This window comes from Thunnus albacares, chromosome 12, assembly GCF_914725855.1.
Source record: "Thunnus albacares chromosome 12, fThuAlb1.1, whole genome shotgun sequence".
NCBI classification, from domain to species: domain Eukaryota; kingdom Metazoa; phylum Chordata; class Actinopteri; order Scombriformes; family Scombridae; genus Thunnus; species Thunnus albacares.
This window is the reverse complement of record NC_058117.1, coordinates 14714403-14734885: the sequence shown is the minus strand read 5'-3', so window position 1 is coordinate 14734885 and position 20483 is coordinate 14714403. Positions and strand designations below refer to the sequence as shown.

At 42.8% G+C, this 20483-nt stretch overlaps 2 protein-coding genes across 2 annotated transcripts; one reads left to right on the top strand and one right to left on the bottom strand.

Annotated features, from left to right (window-relative positions):
- Positions 1-243: 243 nt before the first annotated feature.
- ppm1la (protein phosphatase, Mg2+/Mn2+ dependent, 1La) lies at positions 244-10704 on the bottom strand. The gene is made up of 4 exons (XM_044369420.1): positions 9551-10704; positions 4301-4475; positions 2855-3016; positions 244-2549 (listed from the first exon to the last, which is right to left on the bottom strand). Exons 1-4 carry the CDS (start codon positions 9947-9949, stop codon positions 2194-2196), a joined length of 1092 nt encoding a protein of 363 aa, XP_044225355.1. The 5' UTR covers positions 9950-10704; the 3' UTR covers positions 244-2193.
- Positions 2469-19703, top strand: otol1a (otolin 1a). Its single transcript, XM_044369414.1, has 6 exons — positions 2469-2558; positions 17199-17299; positions 17434-17915; positions 17998-18087; positions 18235-18306; positions 18507-19703. The coding sequence occupies exons 3-6, from the start codon at positions 17471-17473 to the stop codon at positions 19391-19393; spliced, it is 1494 nt and encodes a 497-aa protein (XP_044225349.1). The 5' UTR covers positions 2469-2558; positions 17199-17299; positions 17434-17470; the 3' UTR covers positions 19394-19703.
- Positions 19704-20483: the final 780 nt, after the last annotated feature.

Below are 20483 nucleotides of genomic sequence, written 5' to 3'. Positions count from 1 at the left end.
ACATGTGTTATGTGGATAAATAAAAGTAGAGTATAATAAGAATAAATAAATAATTGAATGCACAAATGCCAACATGGATGAGTGGTGAAGGGTCTTCGAGGTAAGTCTTGTTTTCTTCAAGTACTACATAGCAAAAATTAGATGTTAAATTAAATTAAAACTTGAAAAAACTTGAATTGAATTGACAAAAAATGCCCTGAGCTTACTGCTGAGAGGATAATAAAGACTGAAGGAGACAGCACATTTCAGATGAAATAGTTTAATACTGATCGTTTACATACAGGAGGTTTTTACAGTTTTTTTTATACACAGAGCATCAGCTCGACATGTGTGAATCATGGATTGCCTCTCAAATTAAAGCAATGGATATCTATTTTGTTGTAAACTTCTGCTCATTTACAGAAGGACAAAAAAAATGAATATACAGTATACAGATCTGACAATCTGCCAGACACATCCCAAAACTTAATAAATAAGGCATTAGGTAAACTGTTAAATTAAAAAAAAAGGCTTGTCAATTCTCTCATTTGATGCAAAGGTCATGAAACACAGTGGTAAAAAGTAGTTGAACTTAAAACAGTAGTAAATCAAGTATGGTTTACTGTAATTTTCCTTGTTGCGGACAATGACACCATTTGTATTGCTTCAGGAGCATATCATATTACTAGCATTACGGCTGCAGCTGTACAGTACATGATGTGTCATCTCAGTCAGTTTCTCATGGCAGCGGAGGAGTCCTGTTTCGTGTGCTTCCCAGGTCAAAGGCAGCCACTAGTGTCTGTATGCACTTTGTTCATGAACTTGGATAAGCCAAAGCACATGCCTTGATACAGATGGTGTAAAACCACTTCAAAGGAACACCTCGCATTAGCTCCATAAAATTGCATTACCAAGAGGTGAAGGCCTTGAACTAAATCAGGTTCTACATACATTAAAACCCTTTTGCATTATTGAGGATATACAGTGTTTACATTGGCTGATATGTAAGAATTTACCATCCTCCCCCAAAAAAATAAATATCTGAAAAGTGCATTTATTTCAGAACTGTGTATGTGTCTGTGTGGTATGTTTAAGTAATACTCCACCCAAAATCTATCTTTTGAGAATCACTCACCTCCCGCAGACTTGAAAGGTGGTTTTCTGTTTCGTTCTTCACAGAGAACGGTGGCTGTGGTCAGCTTGGATTCATAACAGGGACTATTTATCTATAGAAATATCTCAAACCTGGGCCTGAGGAACCCACCTACTGGTCATTCATTGTTTTGAATACCTAACTGATTGGCTGCGGTAAGTCATGCTTAAGAAAGACTGTTATCCTCTCAACCAAATGTGCACAAACCAATGGAAGTTGTACATTTAACAGGTTGCAGAAGTTTTGCATTCAGTCATATTTTGGCAAAAATGTGTTAAGAATATACTGAGCATACAAATAAACAGTAGAGAAGTAAATTATGTATGGTACACTTTTTTCCCTACTGAAATAGTTCACTTTTAGAATCCATTGTAACCTTTAAGTCTCCAGGGGGTGAGTGTTTGATACACAAAAGTTAGATTTTTGGTATAGCATTTAAGTAAAATAAAGGTACGGATCCACTGGCATTTTCTAAGTTTGACTATTTTATCCTGATCAACAATGTAACAGACACAATATTTGAGAGCATCATCAAAATGCAGCAAGCAGGGTGGTGATTTTCACAAATACATTTTCATGAGCTTCCTGTAGTTGCACAGTAATTTAGATTAGGCACTAGTTGTAGCTTCCTCTGAAGAAGCCTCCAGTGGAGCTGTACCATTCGTGTGCATGTACAGTAAACAGTAGTAAATCAATCACAGTCTAATGTGTGCTGGTTAAGAGAGATCCTGTTTGGTGTTTGTTTAGTGCCTGTGTACTTCTGTATTTTAATGTATTCCTCGTTCTGTTAGCAGATGGTTATGAGATCTGTGTTGTGTTTAAATGCCCTTGTCGCAATCAAAAATCTACAAACTAAAACCTCATTTTGTATGTTAGCATACAAAATTTGCGTATGTTTCTCTGTGTGTAAGTTTGTGTGTGTGCACTTGTCCAAAATACAGTTCTCAGTGTCCAACCTTCATCTTGTCCCAGCCCTCCTGTGATATCATGCTTACTGCTCCATCCAGAAGACGGGGAAAATCACAGAAAAAACTGATGGCAATGTGTCCTCTAAACTTGACCTACTCCCCAGCTTTGCTACTCCCCCCGGCCCCGCTTTTGAACTTCACCACCATGACGGTGATGTTGTCGGGGCAACCACGGTAGAAAGACTGGAGGACAATGCTCTTGGCACCGAAGTGAGGCTCATCCAGACGCTCGCGGACGAACCGAACAGCCTCCTCGTTACTGAAGGCGTCCCACAGGCCATCGGATGCCAGGATCATGAATTCTGGCTGCAGTTTATCCAGGTCAAAGGTCATGATATCAGGATCAGGGATGACTACATTGAGGTTCTTTAGCGGGTAGTCCCCGAGAGATCGGGACATCGCCAAAATCCCCTGGACTCTCCAGGATCCATTAAAACTGATGAAGCCTCCTGAAAATGGTGAGATGAAAATGGAAAATGTATTCAGTCATTATAGCTTAAGCACAGTCTGATTATCAGGTAATGAGATAAAATGCTTGATGACTGAGTCTGTGATTTGACCCACAAACATACATGTACAGTGTGAGAATCCTTTAATCACCCAGCTTTAATATCTATTGGTAACAGAGTTCTATGTTTAACACAATGCTGTTGCAGAATAGACCAACAGATGGCAGCCAAGGACTCCAAATTTCAACCACCAGACAGTAAATTTATTATGCTTTGTATTTTATAATTGTTGCTCTCTTATCTACCTGCCCTCTTGATCCTCTTGCGCTCTTTGAGCTGATATGGTTTGTGATCATGTGACAGTGCAACAGCGTTCCCATCTTTGTCACACAACACACCACGCGAGTCTCCGACGTTGGCCACTGTGAGCTCTCTGTCTGACAGCAGGGCTACAAGACAGGTTGTTCCTATACAGGAGATTAGAAGAGAAAGACAAAAACAATAGGAAATGGCTGAGGAGGCTGGCAGAATTGAAATTTATGTGAATGCCCCAGAAATGTCTAACTTGGACTGAAATACAAACATGTATATTTTAACCAGCTGGCAGTAACAGATGCTTATTGCTGTCATTGCAGCTTAATAGTGGTGTATGGTGATTCACAGGACAGTGTAGCTACTCATTTGTTTTTCTTTGAATAAACAGTTGTTGAAAACCTACCAAGTCAACTGAAACCATAAAAGGCATTTGCAAATACTACTTGTGTCAGATTTTATGTATTACACAAAACATAGTTCAGCTGATGGTAGCTCTAAAGATCAAATGACAGAAAGCAAGTCGACGTTCGGTGAATGCGATATTGCACCTTTGTAACAGAATATATCAGTCGTACAACATTGTTGAACCAAGTCTAAAATTTCACTAGATATCCTACTTATCCAGGGATGAAAATGTGGAGTAATCTCACAGCTGTTCTCCAGTATGATAATGTCTGCCACTATTATGTTTTATTGACATTGTTCATTATAATAATGATTTATGAGGGTTAATCATGGCTGAAACGTCTAAAGTATGATGACATACAGGAATGATTGACCTTTAAAATGTCTTCTACAGATATTTGAGAGAAAAGGGCATTAAATCAATTGTGCAAACTGCAGAGTCAATAGTGGGTCAATAGTGAGACAAGCACAATGAATACGACTAAAAATGAGTCATAAGTGTATCTTTGTGTCTTTCATATGCCAAGTGGTAAGAATCTCATCTAGTCACCAAACAAATCATTCAGTAATACAAAGGTTTAGCTGAACAATAAAAGGAGGAATAGTTTGATGACATATTTGTTACTAAGTGCCACAAGCTCTAAAATCTATTGTTGAGTACAACATGGCTGATGTCAATGAGCAGTCTCACTCTTCTCAGTCAGTATTACAAGTGGAGTGTACAGGACAAACCCATCAAAGAGGTAAATGTCAGCTGGGAAGCATTGTGCTGAGAGGATATTATACAGGAAATTGTGAGCTTTTCTTTGATAGATGAGGTGATGTGTCCTTTAAGAGGAAGACAGCTTGAAAGCTGAATGAACGAGCACTCGAAGGCATCGTTTTACATCTGTGCTTCTCTGCTTAGCGGGCGATCGCAAAATAATTCACACAGCAACACACATCAAATAATACTTTATGTGTCCAAGTTTTTCTTTGTTTACATCGCTGTGTCAATGTCCCCCTCCCACCTTCCTAAACCCTCTCCTTACCTGCTTCGTCGTGGTTGGCAGAGAGCTTGTCCAACATCTCGCGATCCACAGTTAGGATGCGCTGCTCGAGGATGCTGGCATAAGAGAGAGAGCTCTCTCTCTTCTCTCTCTCAAAGGCCTGCAGCTGCTGCTTCAGGGACTCCGGCAGGTGGACCTTCACATAGTCAGCTGCAGCCTGGGAGAGGGAGGAGAGAGATGGTGTGATGGGGAGGAGGTCAGGAGGGAAAAAACACAGCGAGGATTAGACAGGGGATGGAGAATAAGTGCAGGTGGAGCACAGAGCTGTCTCTGTTGTCAGTTATTTCAGATCTGTTTATGAGTTCATAAATATTGAGCTACACATGACTGTGTGTATACATTTAAAATTAGTGCAAATTTAAAGCTCCAGGAGATTACTTTTCCAGAGTATAATATTTTAATTTTCACCGGTTTGTAAACTCCTACAGGCCATAAAACCTTTTGCTTCACATGAGACTGTTTGGAATAGATGTTTGTGATGTCACACAGGAAGTGATGTGTTCTTATTTCTAATGAACTGGATATTTTCTGCATCTGTTTCTTGATCCACTGTGATCTCTAAGCACGAGGTAGTACACGTTTGTCTAATTTCGTCTAAAGTTCAACTGACTGCAGCTCTGATTTATGTACACAATGGCACTTTCTTCTTAATGTCAACCAATTCTATTAAAAGACCAAAACCAACAATAAATTGATCATACTAACAGGTATTTCCTGTATAGCCGAAGCCTAATATAACTTACTCCTCTTTGCCACAGAGCTCCTTTGTTGTTCAAAAACTATTTAAGATGCTTCAGTGAGCCACACTGTTTGCACTGGTTGACATGTTCCTTCATAACGGTGAACATGGACACTGTAGTTTGAGTCAATCCCACATACAAAATCCTGCTGACATAAATATTCACTAGTGCACCAAATGGGTATCATTACGCAGATCAAAATAGTACCCAACAACTGCAAAATGTTCTCCTTTTTGAGTGACTTTTGCTAAACACTACAGTGCCCAGCTGTTTTAGGAAATTACCTAAGCTTTTGAAAACCAACACTATAGATTTGTGACCCGTTTTTAAAGATTTGGGAATGAATGTGAGAGTGCCACAGACAGTGTGGGGAAGTTGTAAAGTACTGAGACAATTAAGACAATGAGTCTTGGGTTATTATTAGCATTTTTATTTTGTATAAAACAAGCCGGCAAAAGCTTGGTCTTCTTATTCATATAACTGAATAGCACTGAATAAATCATCTTATGATTTTGTTACTATTGCAAGTTTTTTCCTCACTGTGGCTGCCAGGTAATGTGGTCTAATACAACTCTAATTTAGAGTATTGCTTTTTGCGTTTCATTTTACAGTTCCATACAGCAGGTGCTCTGTGCTGAATTATTGAACAACCTCTTCATCCTCCAGCTCACTTACTCTCCTCCTCATCTTACTTATCTGCTTCTCCTTCCCTCATTTTCTCTGCCAAGATTTCCATTATGCTAATGCTGTTGAATCAGTTCTAAAATGGGAAAATTTTATTCCTTCGTAATGACCTGGTTGATACAGAGAACATATTTCATTTTTACAGCTTATATGGAAATGAGGATACTTTCAGCCATACATGCTTCAGTGTATCACTTTCTGATGTGCTGACACAAGTATAAACCTGTATGTGAATTTTGATCCTTCACTAATAAAAATTTTCATAGATATGATTATACATTTTAGTTTGATTTTATACTGAACAACATACAGCAGGAAACCTGAGCAAATTTAAACAAGTGGTAACTTTGCACACGTAGTGCAACAGTTCTTTAAACCTAACAGCTCCATTTTATACATGCATTATACAACACAAAAACAAAGCTGTGTTTCCATCTATGCTGTGATCAAGTTTATCAACTGAGACAAATGAGATTTGAACTGACAACTGCTAAAATTTCACCCAAAGTTTATCATGAAGTTGATGGAATTAGGAGTGAGATACACAGAAGGAACCTGACATGGAAATGAAATATTCCTCATAATTAGTAGAGGAAACCATCTATTTTGGCTGCCCCTTCTCTCTTTCCCTTTTCCATGGAGAGTTCACTCATTCATTCGTTTAATTGGAGAGGGAAGCACTCAGTGAGCCTTGCACAGGAAAAGCGCTTTGAGTGTAAATTTCCATTCGCTGTAAACAACTGCGAATGCCAGGGCCAGTGCAGATTCCATTAATGACTCAAATACTTTTCAGTCTGAGGGTTTAATGACTGATTGTGAAACACTGGACTTACTTTATTAAAATTTGATTAATCTCCAGTCTGAATCTCTGGGTTGCTTTCTGAAATGCCATTTGCTGCTTGACTCAGCATGTGGCTGTAAATGCAATTTCATGCAGCAAAGTAGTGTGAAAAGCCTGTGAAAGCAGAGTTGTAAACTAAAACGTCCTGCTTCAACAGCAAATAGTCTCAGTGAATCACATTAAAAGAGGAGCAGCAGAATATGCTGACTTTTATGATTCTGGGCCATAACTCATTGCCATGATGAAAACTGTTTTAAAAAACAGAGACGTGTTTGAGAAATTTCCTGCATATTTTCTGGGCCAGAACACACAGCACTGTCAGAGACAGCCTGTTCTATCTGCCCATATTTGGTTTGGCAGCATCGCTTCATTTGGTATTGGTAATGCGTGTGTGTGTGTGTGTGTGTGGGTAGGGGGGTGATTACAGTTGTGCCAAACTACATATAAAATGCACTAGCAAATAAATGTCCCTGCATATCCACACATGCAGTGATTTTCCAGACAACATCATTAGCCCTGAGAGTCCCAGAAGGTAAAAACGTCTTTCACAAATGACCCTTCACTTTAGGTTCATCTCCCATTGATTTAATATGTGCACTTACTGGTAGTGCTTAGTTTTTAAACTGGACTTTAAGAGAATGTTTCCATATCTCAGAATGTCTGCATATTGATGTGAATGACCCCATAAGAGCTGAAGTCGATGTCAGAGTTACCCATTCTCACAAAAATCCTACTTGACTATGATCAATGAAGGATAAAAGGATGACAACAAAATATAAAAGAAAAAAAGGGCTAGGACAAGCAAGACCAAACAAAATAGACATTTACAGAGAGGAAGGAAGGAAACCACAGATAGTAAGAGAGAAAGAGTGAAAAATAGTGAGGGATGTTGGGACAGACAGGAAGAGTAAATATTTGTTTATGCGACAGGAATAGACAGAGCGGTCCAGGTGGGTAAACAGCCTCTACTCTCTGTTTGTTCTCTCTATGATTGAACACCACCCAACGGAAACTCTTGCAACTGATGTTTTTAAGAGCAGAATGGGCAGTCTTGGTATTTTTTAATTATAAGATCGGTACAAAATGTTGATGTACATCATGTCAGACAAAGGGAGAAATAAATACTGTTGTGACTTGATGGACGACCAGAAGCAGAATATTTATTTTGAGAGACAGAGATCACAACTGTGGCAGCATCACTGGACACTCACATTGGTTTCATTTTCATTTATACTTGACTAATTTACTCCTTAGAGGCTTCAGTCAAATTGTTTGTTTATGTAACCAGCAGTGTTGTTGTAGACATTTTTGGGAGTTATTAGGTCTGCTTGACCATGTCAGTCACCTTTTAGTTACATGTAATGCTTTATGTACAGAGCCTGCAAAGTGTTTTTCAACAAAAAAGAAGAGGGACTTAAAAATGAACACAATCAAAATTCTTGGATTGATGAACGTGCATTTAAATAATAATTCAATCTGGAACTAGAACTGGATGCAAATTAGAAAACACCTCGTCCTCCTGGTTTAACTGCAGGGAGCCTCTTTACTCAAATCTCTTGTAATCAGTGAAAACCAAACAAATGTAAAATATAGAGGTGAAAGTTATAGAAAATTACGCTGCAACTATTTTTTATTGATTGATTAAGCATTTCATTCATTTTATATGGAAAAAATGCCAATATTTCACTGCTCCCAGCCTCTATAATGTAAATACTTGGCTGTTTGGATTTTGGATTGCTTGGTTGGACAAAAAAAGGAATTTAAAGATGTCAACTTGAGCTCTGGAAAATTGCGATGGTCATTTTTTGATTATCTTTGATGATTTTTTTGCAACCGATCAAGAAAATGATCTGCAAATAAATCAATAATGAAAACAAGTGTTAGCTGCAATCCTATTAAAAAAGGAAGTGGCTGTAAAAGTCTAAAGCCAGAGCTCAGTATCGCTATTCTTTGCACTACACACATCAGCAAATTAATAACACCACTAACACCACAATTATGGCTCAAACTTGAAGATGTGTCTATTGCTAATACCAACATGCAGAGAGAGACAAAGGGGAATAATGACACTTTGGTCTCTCCATAAATTTTCTTGCACTCTCTGTGCGTGTTGTGTCGCATTGTGTTAAAACCAGTAATAAAATAACAATAAAAGATCTGAAACAGTAAGAGCAGGCTCTAAATAAGAAACTTAACCAGTATCAATCTGTAAAATATGTCACACAGTGGTGGAGATGGTGTGACAGATGGCTACCAGGACACGTGGTCTGAAAACAGCCATGAGAAACAACTGACCCTAGACAAGGGAGTGGAGGAAAGACAGACAAAACCTACACACACATCACTAACCCTCATGCACACACACACAAACACACACACACACACACACACAGAGAAAGAGAGAGAGAGACAAACACAAGCTCTTTGTGGTGAATCCCTGATTGGCAGTGGGCTGGAGGAGGTATTCACACAAAGGAATACAATGCTGGAGTGGGAGGGGGGGCTGCCTGCACTGTTTGAGAATGGGGTGAGTATGAAGTGAGTAACACTATGTCTGTCCCTCACTTCAAATAATTGTGTTCCCATAGAAACCTGGGATCTTTATTGTGCTCAACAGAGAGCTTATTGCCCTTTTCCTGACTATTGTTATTTCTAACTTCTTATAATAGAAATTTAATGTTGCTATATTTCCAATGATAATCAGCTACAACATAATCGTCATGAGAGCCAACAGCATCTTCCTACATAAATGTTATGATACCATTAAAAGTCTTTTGAGAGGAGCTCTTGGAAAAATATGCCCCAAAACAGTTTGTTTCCAATAAACTCTGTCTGTCTGTCTGTCTGTCTGTCTGTCTGTCTGTCTCAAAGTGATGCTGGGGACTTGTGTGCAGCAGCAGGTCTTAAGGTCTGAATGAAATGCATTGTGGTGTAATGGGCCTGTGCAGCCTTTCCCTCCCAGCCTACCTCTCCACCGTGACCGTCAAATATCCCGAATATGGACGGGTGGGTCTTGTTGGTGATGTCGGTGAGCACCTCGAAGCGGTCCTCCATGTGATCTCGCCTCCCCTGTATGGAGTACACGGCTACGTTGTTATTCTTGAACTCCCAGGTCTTGGAAAACTCTGCATCCAGAACACTGAGGCCTCCCAGTCGGTCATTCTGCATCATCTCCGCCACTTTCCCCTTCACCATCTTCACGGCATCCCGGCTGGACTTGACGATGGTTTTCACCTCGTCCGTATGGAAGAAATAACTCCACAGCGCCAGGCTTATGCACAACAGAAACAATGTCTCCGGCCTGAGGAGAAAATAACGCATGATCCGACCCAGAAGAGACAAGAGCGTCATTGTGTCTCCTATCATCACACGCAACCAAACTGCGGTCTGTCTCAGTCCCCTTTTGCACAATTCACTCCATCCGCTCAGCGGAGCTATGAAAAAACGGGATGCACTACCACGATGTCTGACAAAAACTGAATATCAACATTTAAAGTGTTCCTCGGAGGCCTGTCTTCTCTACTCTGAGCGCATTTACGCACTGTGCACGGCTGGCTGTCAGACACCGGGCCGAGAGGCGCAGGACAAAAGCGGACAGGCCACCCTCATTTGACTCAGTCCGATGTCTTGGTCCTATCCGCGCTCCCCTAAGCAGCTGCAAGAGGACTCTGGACCTGAGCCGATCTCTCGCAGTCCATTGTAGGATGACGGATTTTTGGGGTTAGACCCACCCCGGAGAGAATCATGAGTCACCGGGGGGCGATTGTCGACTTGGAGGTGTCCTCCTTTTCCGCCGTTGACCCCGTTTCTTGTCTCGGGTGTGTGTCTGTTCAATCTCTGCATCAACATTGCATTTTTCACATACACACACCTCCGATACTTGAGCTGTGTCAAACCAGCAAGTGCGAACCAGAATAAAATCGGAAGTCAACGATGTTTGTTTTTAATAAAGCACGGTTTGGACTGAGCTGTACCCGGTGCACACACGGTTTTTAAAATAGTGGTTCTATTTTGAAAGCTGTAAGCGGATCTAGATCGTTGTGACAGTGGGCAACTTGACATCGGCACATTCTTTAAATGTGGCCGGCGCTGACATGAGTGCGCAGCTGCAAACTCATAGACTGACAAGCCAAGCATTGGAGCCAATGGCGGTGGCTGCGGTATCAAATGATGATGTCATCTAGTATAATATGACAATATAATACTCATAAAATTATTAAATATAGATACACGTTCACTTTCACGTTTAATTCTCATAATCTCTCATTGGAATATGGTATCATTCATCTGCCTGTAATAATTATAGGCCTATAATAAAATACAAAATATGAGTAGAACAGACTACTTGTACACAAACACACACCTTACATTACATTGACTTACATTAATTTCCTGGAGACTTAACTAACTAGATTTTCCTAACCCTAACCATACCCACTTGCTTAACCCTAACCCCAACCCTAACCTCAATCCTAACCCTAACCCCTAACCCCAACCCTAACCTTAACCTAACCCTAACTTTACATAACCCTAAACCAACTCTAAAGCTTAATGATTTATTGGGACTTGTTTTGTGTCCCCACAAGAGAGACTGTGTAAACAGATTTAAGTCCCCACAACATGAGGAATACCTGATACACTAGCTATCTTACATATACATATGCAACACATTTTAAATAAAAAAATGTATGACACAATAATAACTGATATTGCCCAATGCTGTGAGACAGCCTTTTTTCAGATGTTGGTTACAATAATAGTTGCACTGAGTGAACACTGTCCCCTTGTGGAATTCTGGAGTAATACACCTTTGATAGTCCCAGCAGTCTCATCATTTACATCAAGCTGAGGTTTTTAATTAAGCTTTATTTAATCAGGAATTCTCATTGAGATCATGATCTCTCTTACAAGAAAGACCTGAGAACAAATTACACATATACAACATCACAACAAGGAAATTAAGTTGCACAATGCTGGTGGCAAATCTCAGGTTGATCATCAGGACTGACTGACTTGAAGAGCGTGCTTTAAATAATTTTATTTTTTTCTTGTGTTTCAAACTTTCCTCATGTAGAGTACAGATTGCATGAAAAAAACATGTAATAATTTGCTGTGCATTCATTCAGTTTGTGAGGATATGTAACAGGGTCAACTGTGGAGCATATGTATTATAATTACACAAAATTTGTAAATAATTAAATCCTGACGTGCCTCTCCTCAACAGGTGGAACATTTAAGGCTCAGTTCACTGTACCCCTACCTTCACATTTGTGGGTGCCCCCACCACCACCACCACCATAAATGATGTTTTTTGTTATCATACTTCATGGGAGAGATAAGCGATGTTGTGCACTCCTTTTTTTGAAGTTTGTTTATCAGCTTGGACTTATTGTACAGTATGGTAACACAATTCTGTAATTTAATTTGTGTAGGAGCCTGAGTTAGCATCACGATTGACCAGAGGATATTTTCTTTTCATTTACTTCTGTCAGTTGCCGGAATAAATGGTGGCCTCCAACAAAACACTCGTCTCAGCCTCTTCCTTACGACACAACGCAGAGTCAACCGGTTACACTTTGTGCCGTGACCCGAATGTATCTATGAGCTGGACATTGAGATTTATGGGTCCAAATTCATTGTGCCAACCTTCCTTGTTCCAGGGCAGAGGGACGAGCTTATCATTGGAAGCAATGTTATCAGGCCCATAATACAGAGGATGAAGTCTGATGAGAAGTACTGGGAGCTCATCCGCTCCAACACCTCAGACTCGGAGTGTGAACAGTTCCTCCAGTTGCTCAGCTGCATCACACGTTGGTCTGCTCCTGAGCTGCCCAACAAGGTTGGCACCATCAGTCCTCAGCAGGCTCTCACCCTTGCACCACAGGAGGAGTACTTGGTGTGGGGGAAGTTGCCCAGTGGTGCCCCAGTGTCGCCTGGGAGCACGGTCATCGTAGAGCCCACCTCTTGCCACTCAGCTCCAAAAGACATTGTTGGACAGGTTGTGACACCCATGTGGGGGATCGCTGGGTCTCACTGAAGATCCTCAACCCTACAAAGAGACCTGTTACCCTGCGCTGCAATGCAAAGGTTGCAGATGTGTTTCCTTGTGTTGCTACCTTCCCCTCTCCCAGGGTGTGAGCAGGCCACAGCCTAGCCAGACAGCCGACCCTGTCTCCAACTCAGATACCACCTCTGTCCCCCTTCAGCAGCTTAAGGACTGTGGATTGGCAGACATCGACCTTGAAAGCTGTGAAGTATCAAATGAATGGAAACAGCGGCTGACTGACCTTGTGCTTACCTATCAGGATGTCTTCTCTGAGGACAAGCTGGACTGTGGGGAAGCGAAGGAGTTTGTCCACCGTATTCACCTTACTGATAATCGCCCCTTCCGGCTACCCTATCGCCGTGTCCCTCCAGCACACTATCATAAACTGAGGGAGGTGCTGTCTGAGATAGAGTTGAAAGGCATCATCAGTAAGTCTGTCAGTGAATATGCTTCGCCATTGGTCCTGGTTTGGAAGAAGTCAGGAGAGCTGAGGATCTGTACTGACTTTCGCTGCCTTAATGCCAAAACCGTCAAGGATGCCCACCCACTGCCCCACCAAGCTGACTGCCTTGCTGCTCTTGGTGGAAACACCTTTTTCAGCACAATGGATCTCACATCGGGGTTCTACAACATCCCCATCCATGAGTCTGACAGGCAGTACACGGCCTTTACGACACCCTTAGGCCTGTACGAGTACAACAGGCTTCCCCAGGGCCTGTGCAACAGTCCCGCATCCTTTATGCGGATGATGATGAGTGTCTTTGGTGACTTGAACTTCTCCAGTGTCCTCTGTTATCTGGATGACCTGCTCGTCTTTGCTCCATCTGAGGAGGAAGCCCTAAAATGGCTGGAGACTGTCTTCTCTCATCTCAGAACCAACAACCTGAAGCTGGCACAGAAGAAATGCCACTTCCTTTGCAGGTCTGTGAGGTTCCTTGGCCACACGGTGGACAGCAGTGGTGTCTCAGTTGACCAGGAGAAAGTGAAGGTCATCCTAGCTTTCAGGAAGGAGGACCTCATGAACGATGATGGCTGTACCCCATCTCAGCAGAAGGTCAAGTCTTTCCTTGAGATGGTGCTGTATTACCAGCATTTCATTCCTGGTTGCTCTTCCATCACTAAGCCACTCTACACCTTGACTGCAGGACAGAAGAGGAGCTAAGGGCTCCTTTGATCGACGGAGAGCTGGTACCTTTCGTGAACTGACCCCTCAGAATTGGACTCCTGCCTGTGAGGAAGCATTTGAAGCTCTTAAAAGTGCACCCCTCAACAGTGTGGTGCTGGCACATCCAGACTTTGATAGGCCTTTCATCCTCTCCACTGATGCTTCCCTTGATGGTCACTTTGTCTGGCTCATCAGCGTTTTTTCTGGTATGACATTGAGAAGGATGTACGCAATCATGTGAGGAGATGCCACAGACGTGTCCTCAGCAAGACTCCTGAGCCTTCCGCAAGGGCCCCACTGGAGAGCATTAAGACCTCTGCCCCTCTAGAACTCGTGTGTGTTGACTTTTGGTCAGCTGAAGACAATAACAACAAGTCTGTGGATGTTCTCATGATCACAGATCACCTCACAAAATTGTCACATGCTTTTTCCTGTCAGGACCAGACTGCCAAAAGAGCAGCCAAGAAGCTATGGGACAACTTCTTCTGCATCTATGGCTTCCCTCAGCACCTTCATTCTGACCAGGGAGCAAACCTTGAAAGTGAGCTGATTGCTGAGCTATTGAAGTTGGCTGGGGTTGACATGTCCCACACCTCACTTTACCATCCTATGGGGAACAGCGGTTCAGAGAGGTTTAACCGCACCCTGGGCAACATGCTGAGATCTTTGCCCCTGCGTTCCAAACAGAAATGGCCACAGATGATCTAGACCATGACCTTTGTATACAATCACACTGCTCATGAGACCACTGGGTTTGCGCCTTTCTACTTGATGTTCGGGTGCTTAGGCTGCCAGTTGACCTCCTCTTCAAGAATGTACTCCACAATGTGACTGTGTATGACTATGATGCTTATGTGAAGTCCCTTTTGGAAGGCCTACATTGTGCCATGGCAGCGGCTCAGAAACACTGCACAGCTGAGCAGAGTCATCAGTGTGACCAGTACAACAAGCGGGTCAAAGGTCAGCCTCTGTCTCTCGGTGACCAGGTGCTGCTGGCAAACAAGGGCGTTAAGGGGAAACGTAAGCGCTCTGATAAGTGGATGCCTGTTGTTTACACCATGGTGGCCTCGAAACCTGCCTTGAAACATCTACCGGATCAGAGATAGAGAAGGAAATGAATGTGTTGTTCACCGGATCCTGCTCCTTCAGGTCAACTTTCTGCCCCTGGTTGAAGCCTTGGATTGTGATGCTGCTCCTGTGTCCTTGCCTGCCTCTTATATGACTAATGCCTCCCCTACATCTGATTGGCATGTGACTGAAATGTCTGGATTGGACACTGCGGCTGCAACAGTTGAGCCATCCCTTGCTGGTTCCCTCTCAAGTGTTGCTGACTGGGATGAGGGCCGCACCGCCTCATGGGTCCATGAGCAGTCCTCCATTGATGAGTCCCATGGTCCTGACCATCCACCACCTCCCTCTGTGGTGGCTTCCCTTGCATCAGAGGGATTCCCCAGCAGCTTTTCCTGCCCCCCCACTGCAACCGACTCCTGCCCATTCCAATCTGCCTCAGGCATCTAATGCAGATGGCCAACTTACCTCACGGTTTGGCAGACTCATTAGACCAGTGTGTCATTTGATTACGTCCATGGCACAACTTGAGTCCATGCTAGGGGTTGAGCCAAGCCCACATTCTGTTATTCATGTGTGAAATGTGAGTGGCATGCTCCTTACAGTTATATGTATATATTTTCTTAGGCCACTCTTAATGTTGTTGTAATAACATGCTGCTGTGTGAAGACCCAATTTTTTTTTCTCTCTTTTCTTATTTTTTCATTTCCTCACATTGATTGGCCTGAGTATGTGTGGTGTATAAGGCACTACACTATGCCTGTGGAGTATTATGAGTTCTTGCTAGGCGCCAAACAGGTCTCTAGTCCTCTTATCCTTTAAATAGGAAGCTCATATTGCTGGTTCACTCACTTGTTGTGTTTGTGATATCTTTATGGTCAGTGTGTTTTATGAATATGTCTTGCATTACGACCCAGAATTTTGTGTATTTCTAGGGGGGTGAGTGGAACAGGGTCAACTGTGCAGCATATGTATTATAATTACACAAAATTTGTAAATAGTTCAATCCTGACGTGCTACTCCTCCAGAGTCAACAGGTGGAAGGCTCAGTTCACTGTACCCCCCCCCCCCCCCCCCCCATAAATTATGTCCCCCGCTGTTAACTCTCCCCTTTTGTTGTCATACTTCATGGGAGAGGTAAGCGACATTGTGCGCTCCTTTTTTGAAGTTTGTTTATCAGCTTGGCCTTATTGTACAGTATGGTGGTTTTCTTTTCATTTACCTCTGTCAGGTATGTTTTCTGTGTTTTTGGTGTGTTTGTTGCAACATGGCTGCCCTTTTGTTGTCATACTTCATGGGAGAGGAGCCTGAGTTAGCATCACAATTGACCGGAAGATATTTTCTTTTCATTTACTTCTGTCAGTTACCGCAATAAATGGTGGCCTCCAGCGAAACACTCGTCTGTGCCTCTTCCGTACAAAACAAAGCAGAGTCAACCGCTTACAGATATATTGTCAGGATATCTATCAACATATAAAACATAATTGCCGAATATAAATGAAGTGTGTTGTGATAGTTTTTAATGTGTTTAAAAGAATAAATACAGCCCATGTGGCCACACATTGCTTAGCTCAGTAGTGGCTGAATTTAATGAATTCATATGTGTCACTGCTCTGGTCACAGCACTTTTGAACTGGTATTCTGTCATTAAAAACCTTGAACTCATTGGGTGCTGTTTTGGTACTCTTTTGTCTTTGATTTTACCACAGATCACATGGCTCCTCATCAGCTTTTGTGCAAAATCTTGGTAGCAAACCAGGAATAATTCAGAGTTAATGTCAGAGGTCGAAACTACACCCAGACATGTGAAGCTTGGTTCAGTGGTGCCAGGTTTCCATGAGGTTTGCTGGGTTTACTGGGCTCTTTGGGTTTGTTAGATCAAGAACGTGAATGGTTTGATCAGTGTGCCGCCTGTTTTGGGACACTGATCCTTCCCTCACTGGGTTTATAGCGATCCACTTTCTGCTTTGAGGTACTGCCAAATGGAGTGAACACTACAAGGTGTTGCACTCGGTAACTCTCATATGAGATGTTATTCACTACCTTCAATGTGTTACAGTTTGTGTGTACACAGTGATGTGTGTCTGTGTATGTAGCCTTTTTTCCTGTTTGTGTACAAAGCAAATGTGTGTGAACAACACATTAGTGATGTGTGCACTCTTGGGCCCAGGAATAATATCCCATATCACAAAGAATAAAGTCTTGCCTTGTATACAACCAGCTTTATTTCACATCCCTTAGGAGTCACATAATCTGTTCTTGCCAGCCCACCTACCTCCTAATAACCCCAGGTGTTTTCTGTCCCTTGTCCTCTCACTGGCTTGGTGGTGCACAAGTTGGGCAACCAGGGCAATATAAGGAAGGACGAAGGCTGCATCAGTCACTCATTGGAAGGGATGGAGTGAAGACTCTACATCATCTACATCTACATCAGCAGGTAAGATTGTTTCTTTATTATACATCATCATCGCGTTGTACTTTTGATAAAACTGTAATCATTTACTGTAGTTGTAGATTCTTTTTAAGTCAACAATTAAATAGACATTTTCTAACGTGCTGCTCCTCTATTAGTCTCCTCTCTCACAGATCACTGTGTCGAATCCTCAGTATGTCTTTAATTCGCCTGCTCCTCCTGACCACTGTCCTTGTGGTCCTGATGGCTGCGCTGACCTCCGGTGCCCGAACCACACGCTGGCCCAGACCTCAGAGCACCAAGAAGCCCCCTCGAGCTGGTAGCAGTGGTGGAGGTGGACGGACCACTACCAGGACCCCATCACCTTCCAGCGGCCTGCACACAGAAGAGACAACTGAGGTTATGATGGACACTTACTCTCTCTCCCCTACAGACAGCACCACATACTCCAGTGATACTTACTCCACTGAATACCACACCGATGCCATCGCGCCCCCTGGGAACAACCATGGAAACTATACCCTCGACTACAATGAATGCTTCTTCAACTTTTGCGAGTGCTGTCCACCTGAGAGAGGCCCTGTAGGACCCATGGGAGAGAGAGGCCCTCCCGGGCTGCAAGGACCAAGGGGCCCTCCAGGTAAGACAGTGCTACTGTTTTTAGGAGAATTACCTTTAAGAGGTCAAATTTGTGCTTCTTCCTTCTGTTCTCTGTTTTCCAGGGTTGCCAGGAGAGAAGGGAGACACAGGGCTCAGAGGACCTCCAGGCCCAGCAGGACTACCTGGAGCCAACGGACTCAATGGCGACATAGGTACAGCGGGGCTTAACAGCAGGAGAGCTTTTGATTGTCTCTCTGTTTCTCTCTCTCTATTCCTCTCTCCTTTTTTGCAAAACACTCTCCTTTATAAGTTTGTTGTGGATGTCATTTTCTACGCTTTATTTATCAAAACTACCACAGGTGATAAAGGTGATCAAGGACCTGTGGGTCTTCCTGGTGCACCTGGGATCCCTGGAAAACCAGGAGAAAAAGGTGGGTAGTTTTCTATGAGAACTTTAGCAGAAATTGTATTAAATTTCCTGTTTTGATCATACTAAATCAATTTAGACTAAAATATGTGTAAATGTACCCTTTGCATTTATGCAAATGTACATCACCCTTTGAAAATCAAAAAGTATTTTTAAAACATGTCCTCCTATGTGAATATAACCTGTCCCTTCCACATACTGTAGGTGACCCAGGCCCCAGAGGAGAAAAAGGTGAACGTGGCTTCAGCGGTTTGAAAGGGGACCCAGGAGAAAGAGGAGAGCCAGGCCTGAATGGGACTAAGGGCAGCACTGGGCGAGAGGGGCCTATGGGTCCCCCAGGGGTTGCTGGGACAAAGGGTCAGAAAGGTGAACAGGGACTTACAGGCGAGTGTTTACCGGGTGTGAAAGGTGATGTGGGGGTGCGTGGGCCCCCTGGACCAAGAGGTGAAATGGGCCCACCAGGAGTGAATGGAACCGATGGTACAAGGGGACAGAGAGGGGAGCCAGGGCCTCCGGGAGGGAAGGGGGATACTGGCACCAGAGGGCCCACTGGACCTCCAGGAGGGAGGGGTATGATAGGGCTGAGGGGGGAAAGAGGTGCTAAAGGAGGACGAGGGCCTCGGGGCCCTAAAGGCCCTCCAGGTGAGAGTGTCGAACAGATTCGCTCTGCCTTCAGTGTGGGCTTGTTCCCCAGCAGGTCCTTCCCTCCACCAGGCCTGCCTGTGAAGTTCGATAAGGTGTTTTACAATGGGGAGGGGCACTGGGACCCAGCGCTCAACAAGTTCAACGTCACCTACCCTGGGGTCTACTTATTCAGTTACCACATCACTGTGCGTAATCGGCCTGTGCGTGCTGCCCTGGTGGTAAATGGGATAAGGAAGCTGCGGACACGGGACTCGCTGTACGGCCAGGACATCGATCAGGCCTCCAACCTCGCACTGATGCAGCTGAACGAAGGCGACCAAGTGTGGCTGGAGACTCTGAGAGACTGGAACGGTGTTTACTCCAGCAGTGAGGATGACAGCACTTTCTCTGGCTTCCTGCTCTACCCAGACTCAAAGAGCAAACCTACTACTATGGTAAACCTGTAAACCTGTGACTGTAGCCTTTGACCTGATTTGACCTGATTTTTACTTCTTGTAGACTCTACGCAGCTTTCAGCCTGTTGCACTGCTCTGTCAAATTGATGTGATTTAGAAAAATACTGCTGCTTTGTTATCTGCTTGCTACTATTGCACCAATCAAACCAAATGCTTTGCTTGCCTTGCTGTACTTGGAGATGGATGAGGTTTGGTTAAACTGCTGTATGCAACACTTCAGTTCTTTGTAACACTGCATTAAAAATGACTATGCTTGAAATGGATGACCTTTGAGTTTTATTTATTTGGAAATGGAAGCAGAAGTTAATTTATAAGCCATTAGTCCTTGCAATGAGGAAAGATAAGCTCTGTGTCAGGGAGGCCAGTACAAATTTGGAAACAATTTCAGTGAATAATTGCATTTGGTTTCCACTAGAGGGCGTAAGGTGCCCAGGTTTTGTAAAGAAGCACTTGTATGCAGATATTAGTACTGAGAAAGTAATAAAAGGGTTGCAGACAAAGAATGACAAGGTGATGTTTCTAACAACAATATATGGAACAAATTGGATTTTCTGAAAGAAAACAGTTTAAAGACATAAAAACCAAAGCAAGACTCAACGCATTCTTGTCCATTTAGTGACTGCAAGTCCTTAATTCAGATACCATTCACACAACAGGATGATGAAGATAATTCTTGTGGATTCTTGTTATTTCTGATTTTTGTGCATTACCAAACTTCATTTCTATCTTTGTAAGGCATTTGGGTAGATAAGAGATGTAAAAACAGTGACATTCTTGGTTTTTCTCCTAATTATCAGTAAAAACTGGAAGACAGAAGTGAAGGTAAATCAAATCCAGAGGGACACAGCAGACTGATATGGGTTTAAAAAGCTTCACTCAGAAGCTGATATGAGTAAAAAAAATAATGCCTCATTGACATTACAGAGCCATAACAATAGATTAGCTGCCTTAGCACAGAGCACGGTGGATAACCCTCTGCAGCACAGAGAGACTAATGCACCATAAATTATGATCTCGTTTACTCACACTGTACAATGAAAAATGGCATCGGCTTTTATAAATGCTATATCTTATTAAGCTC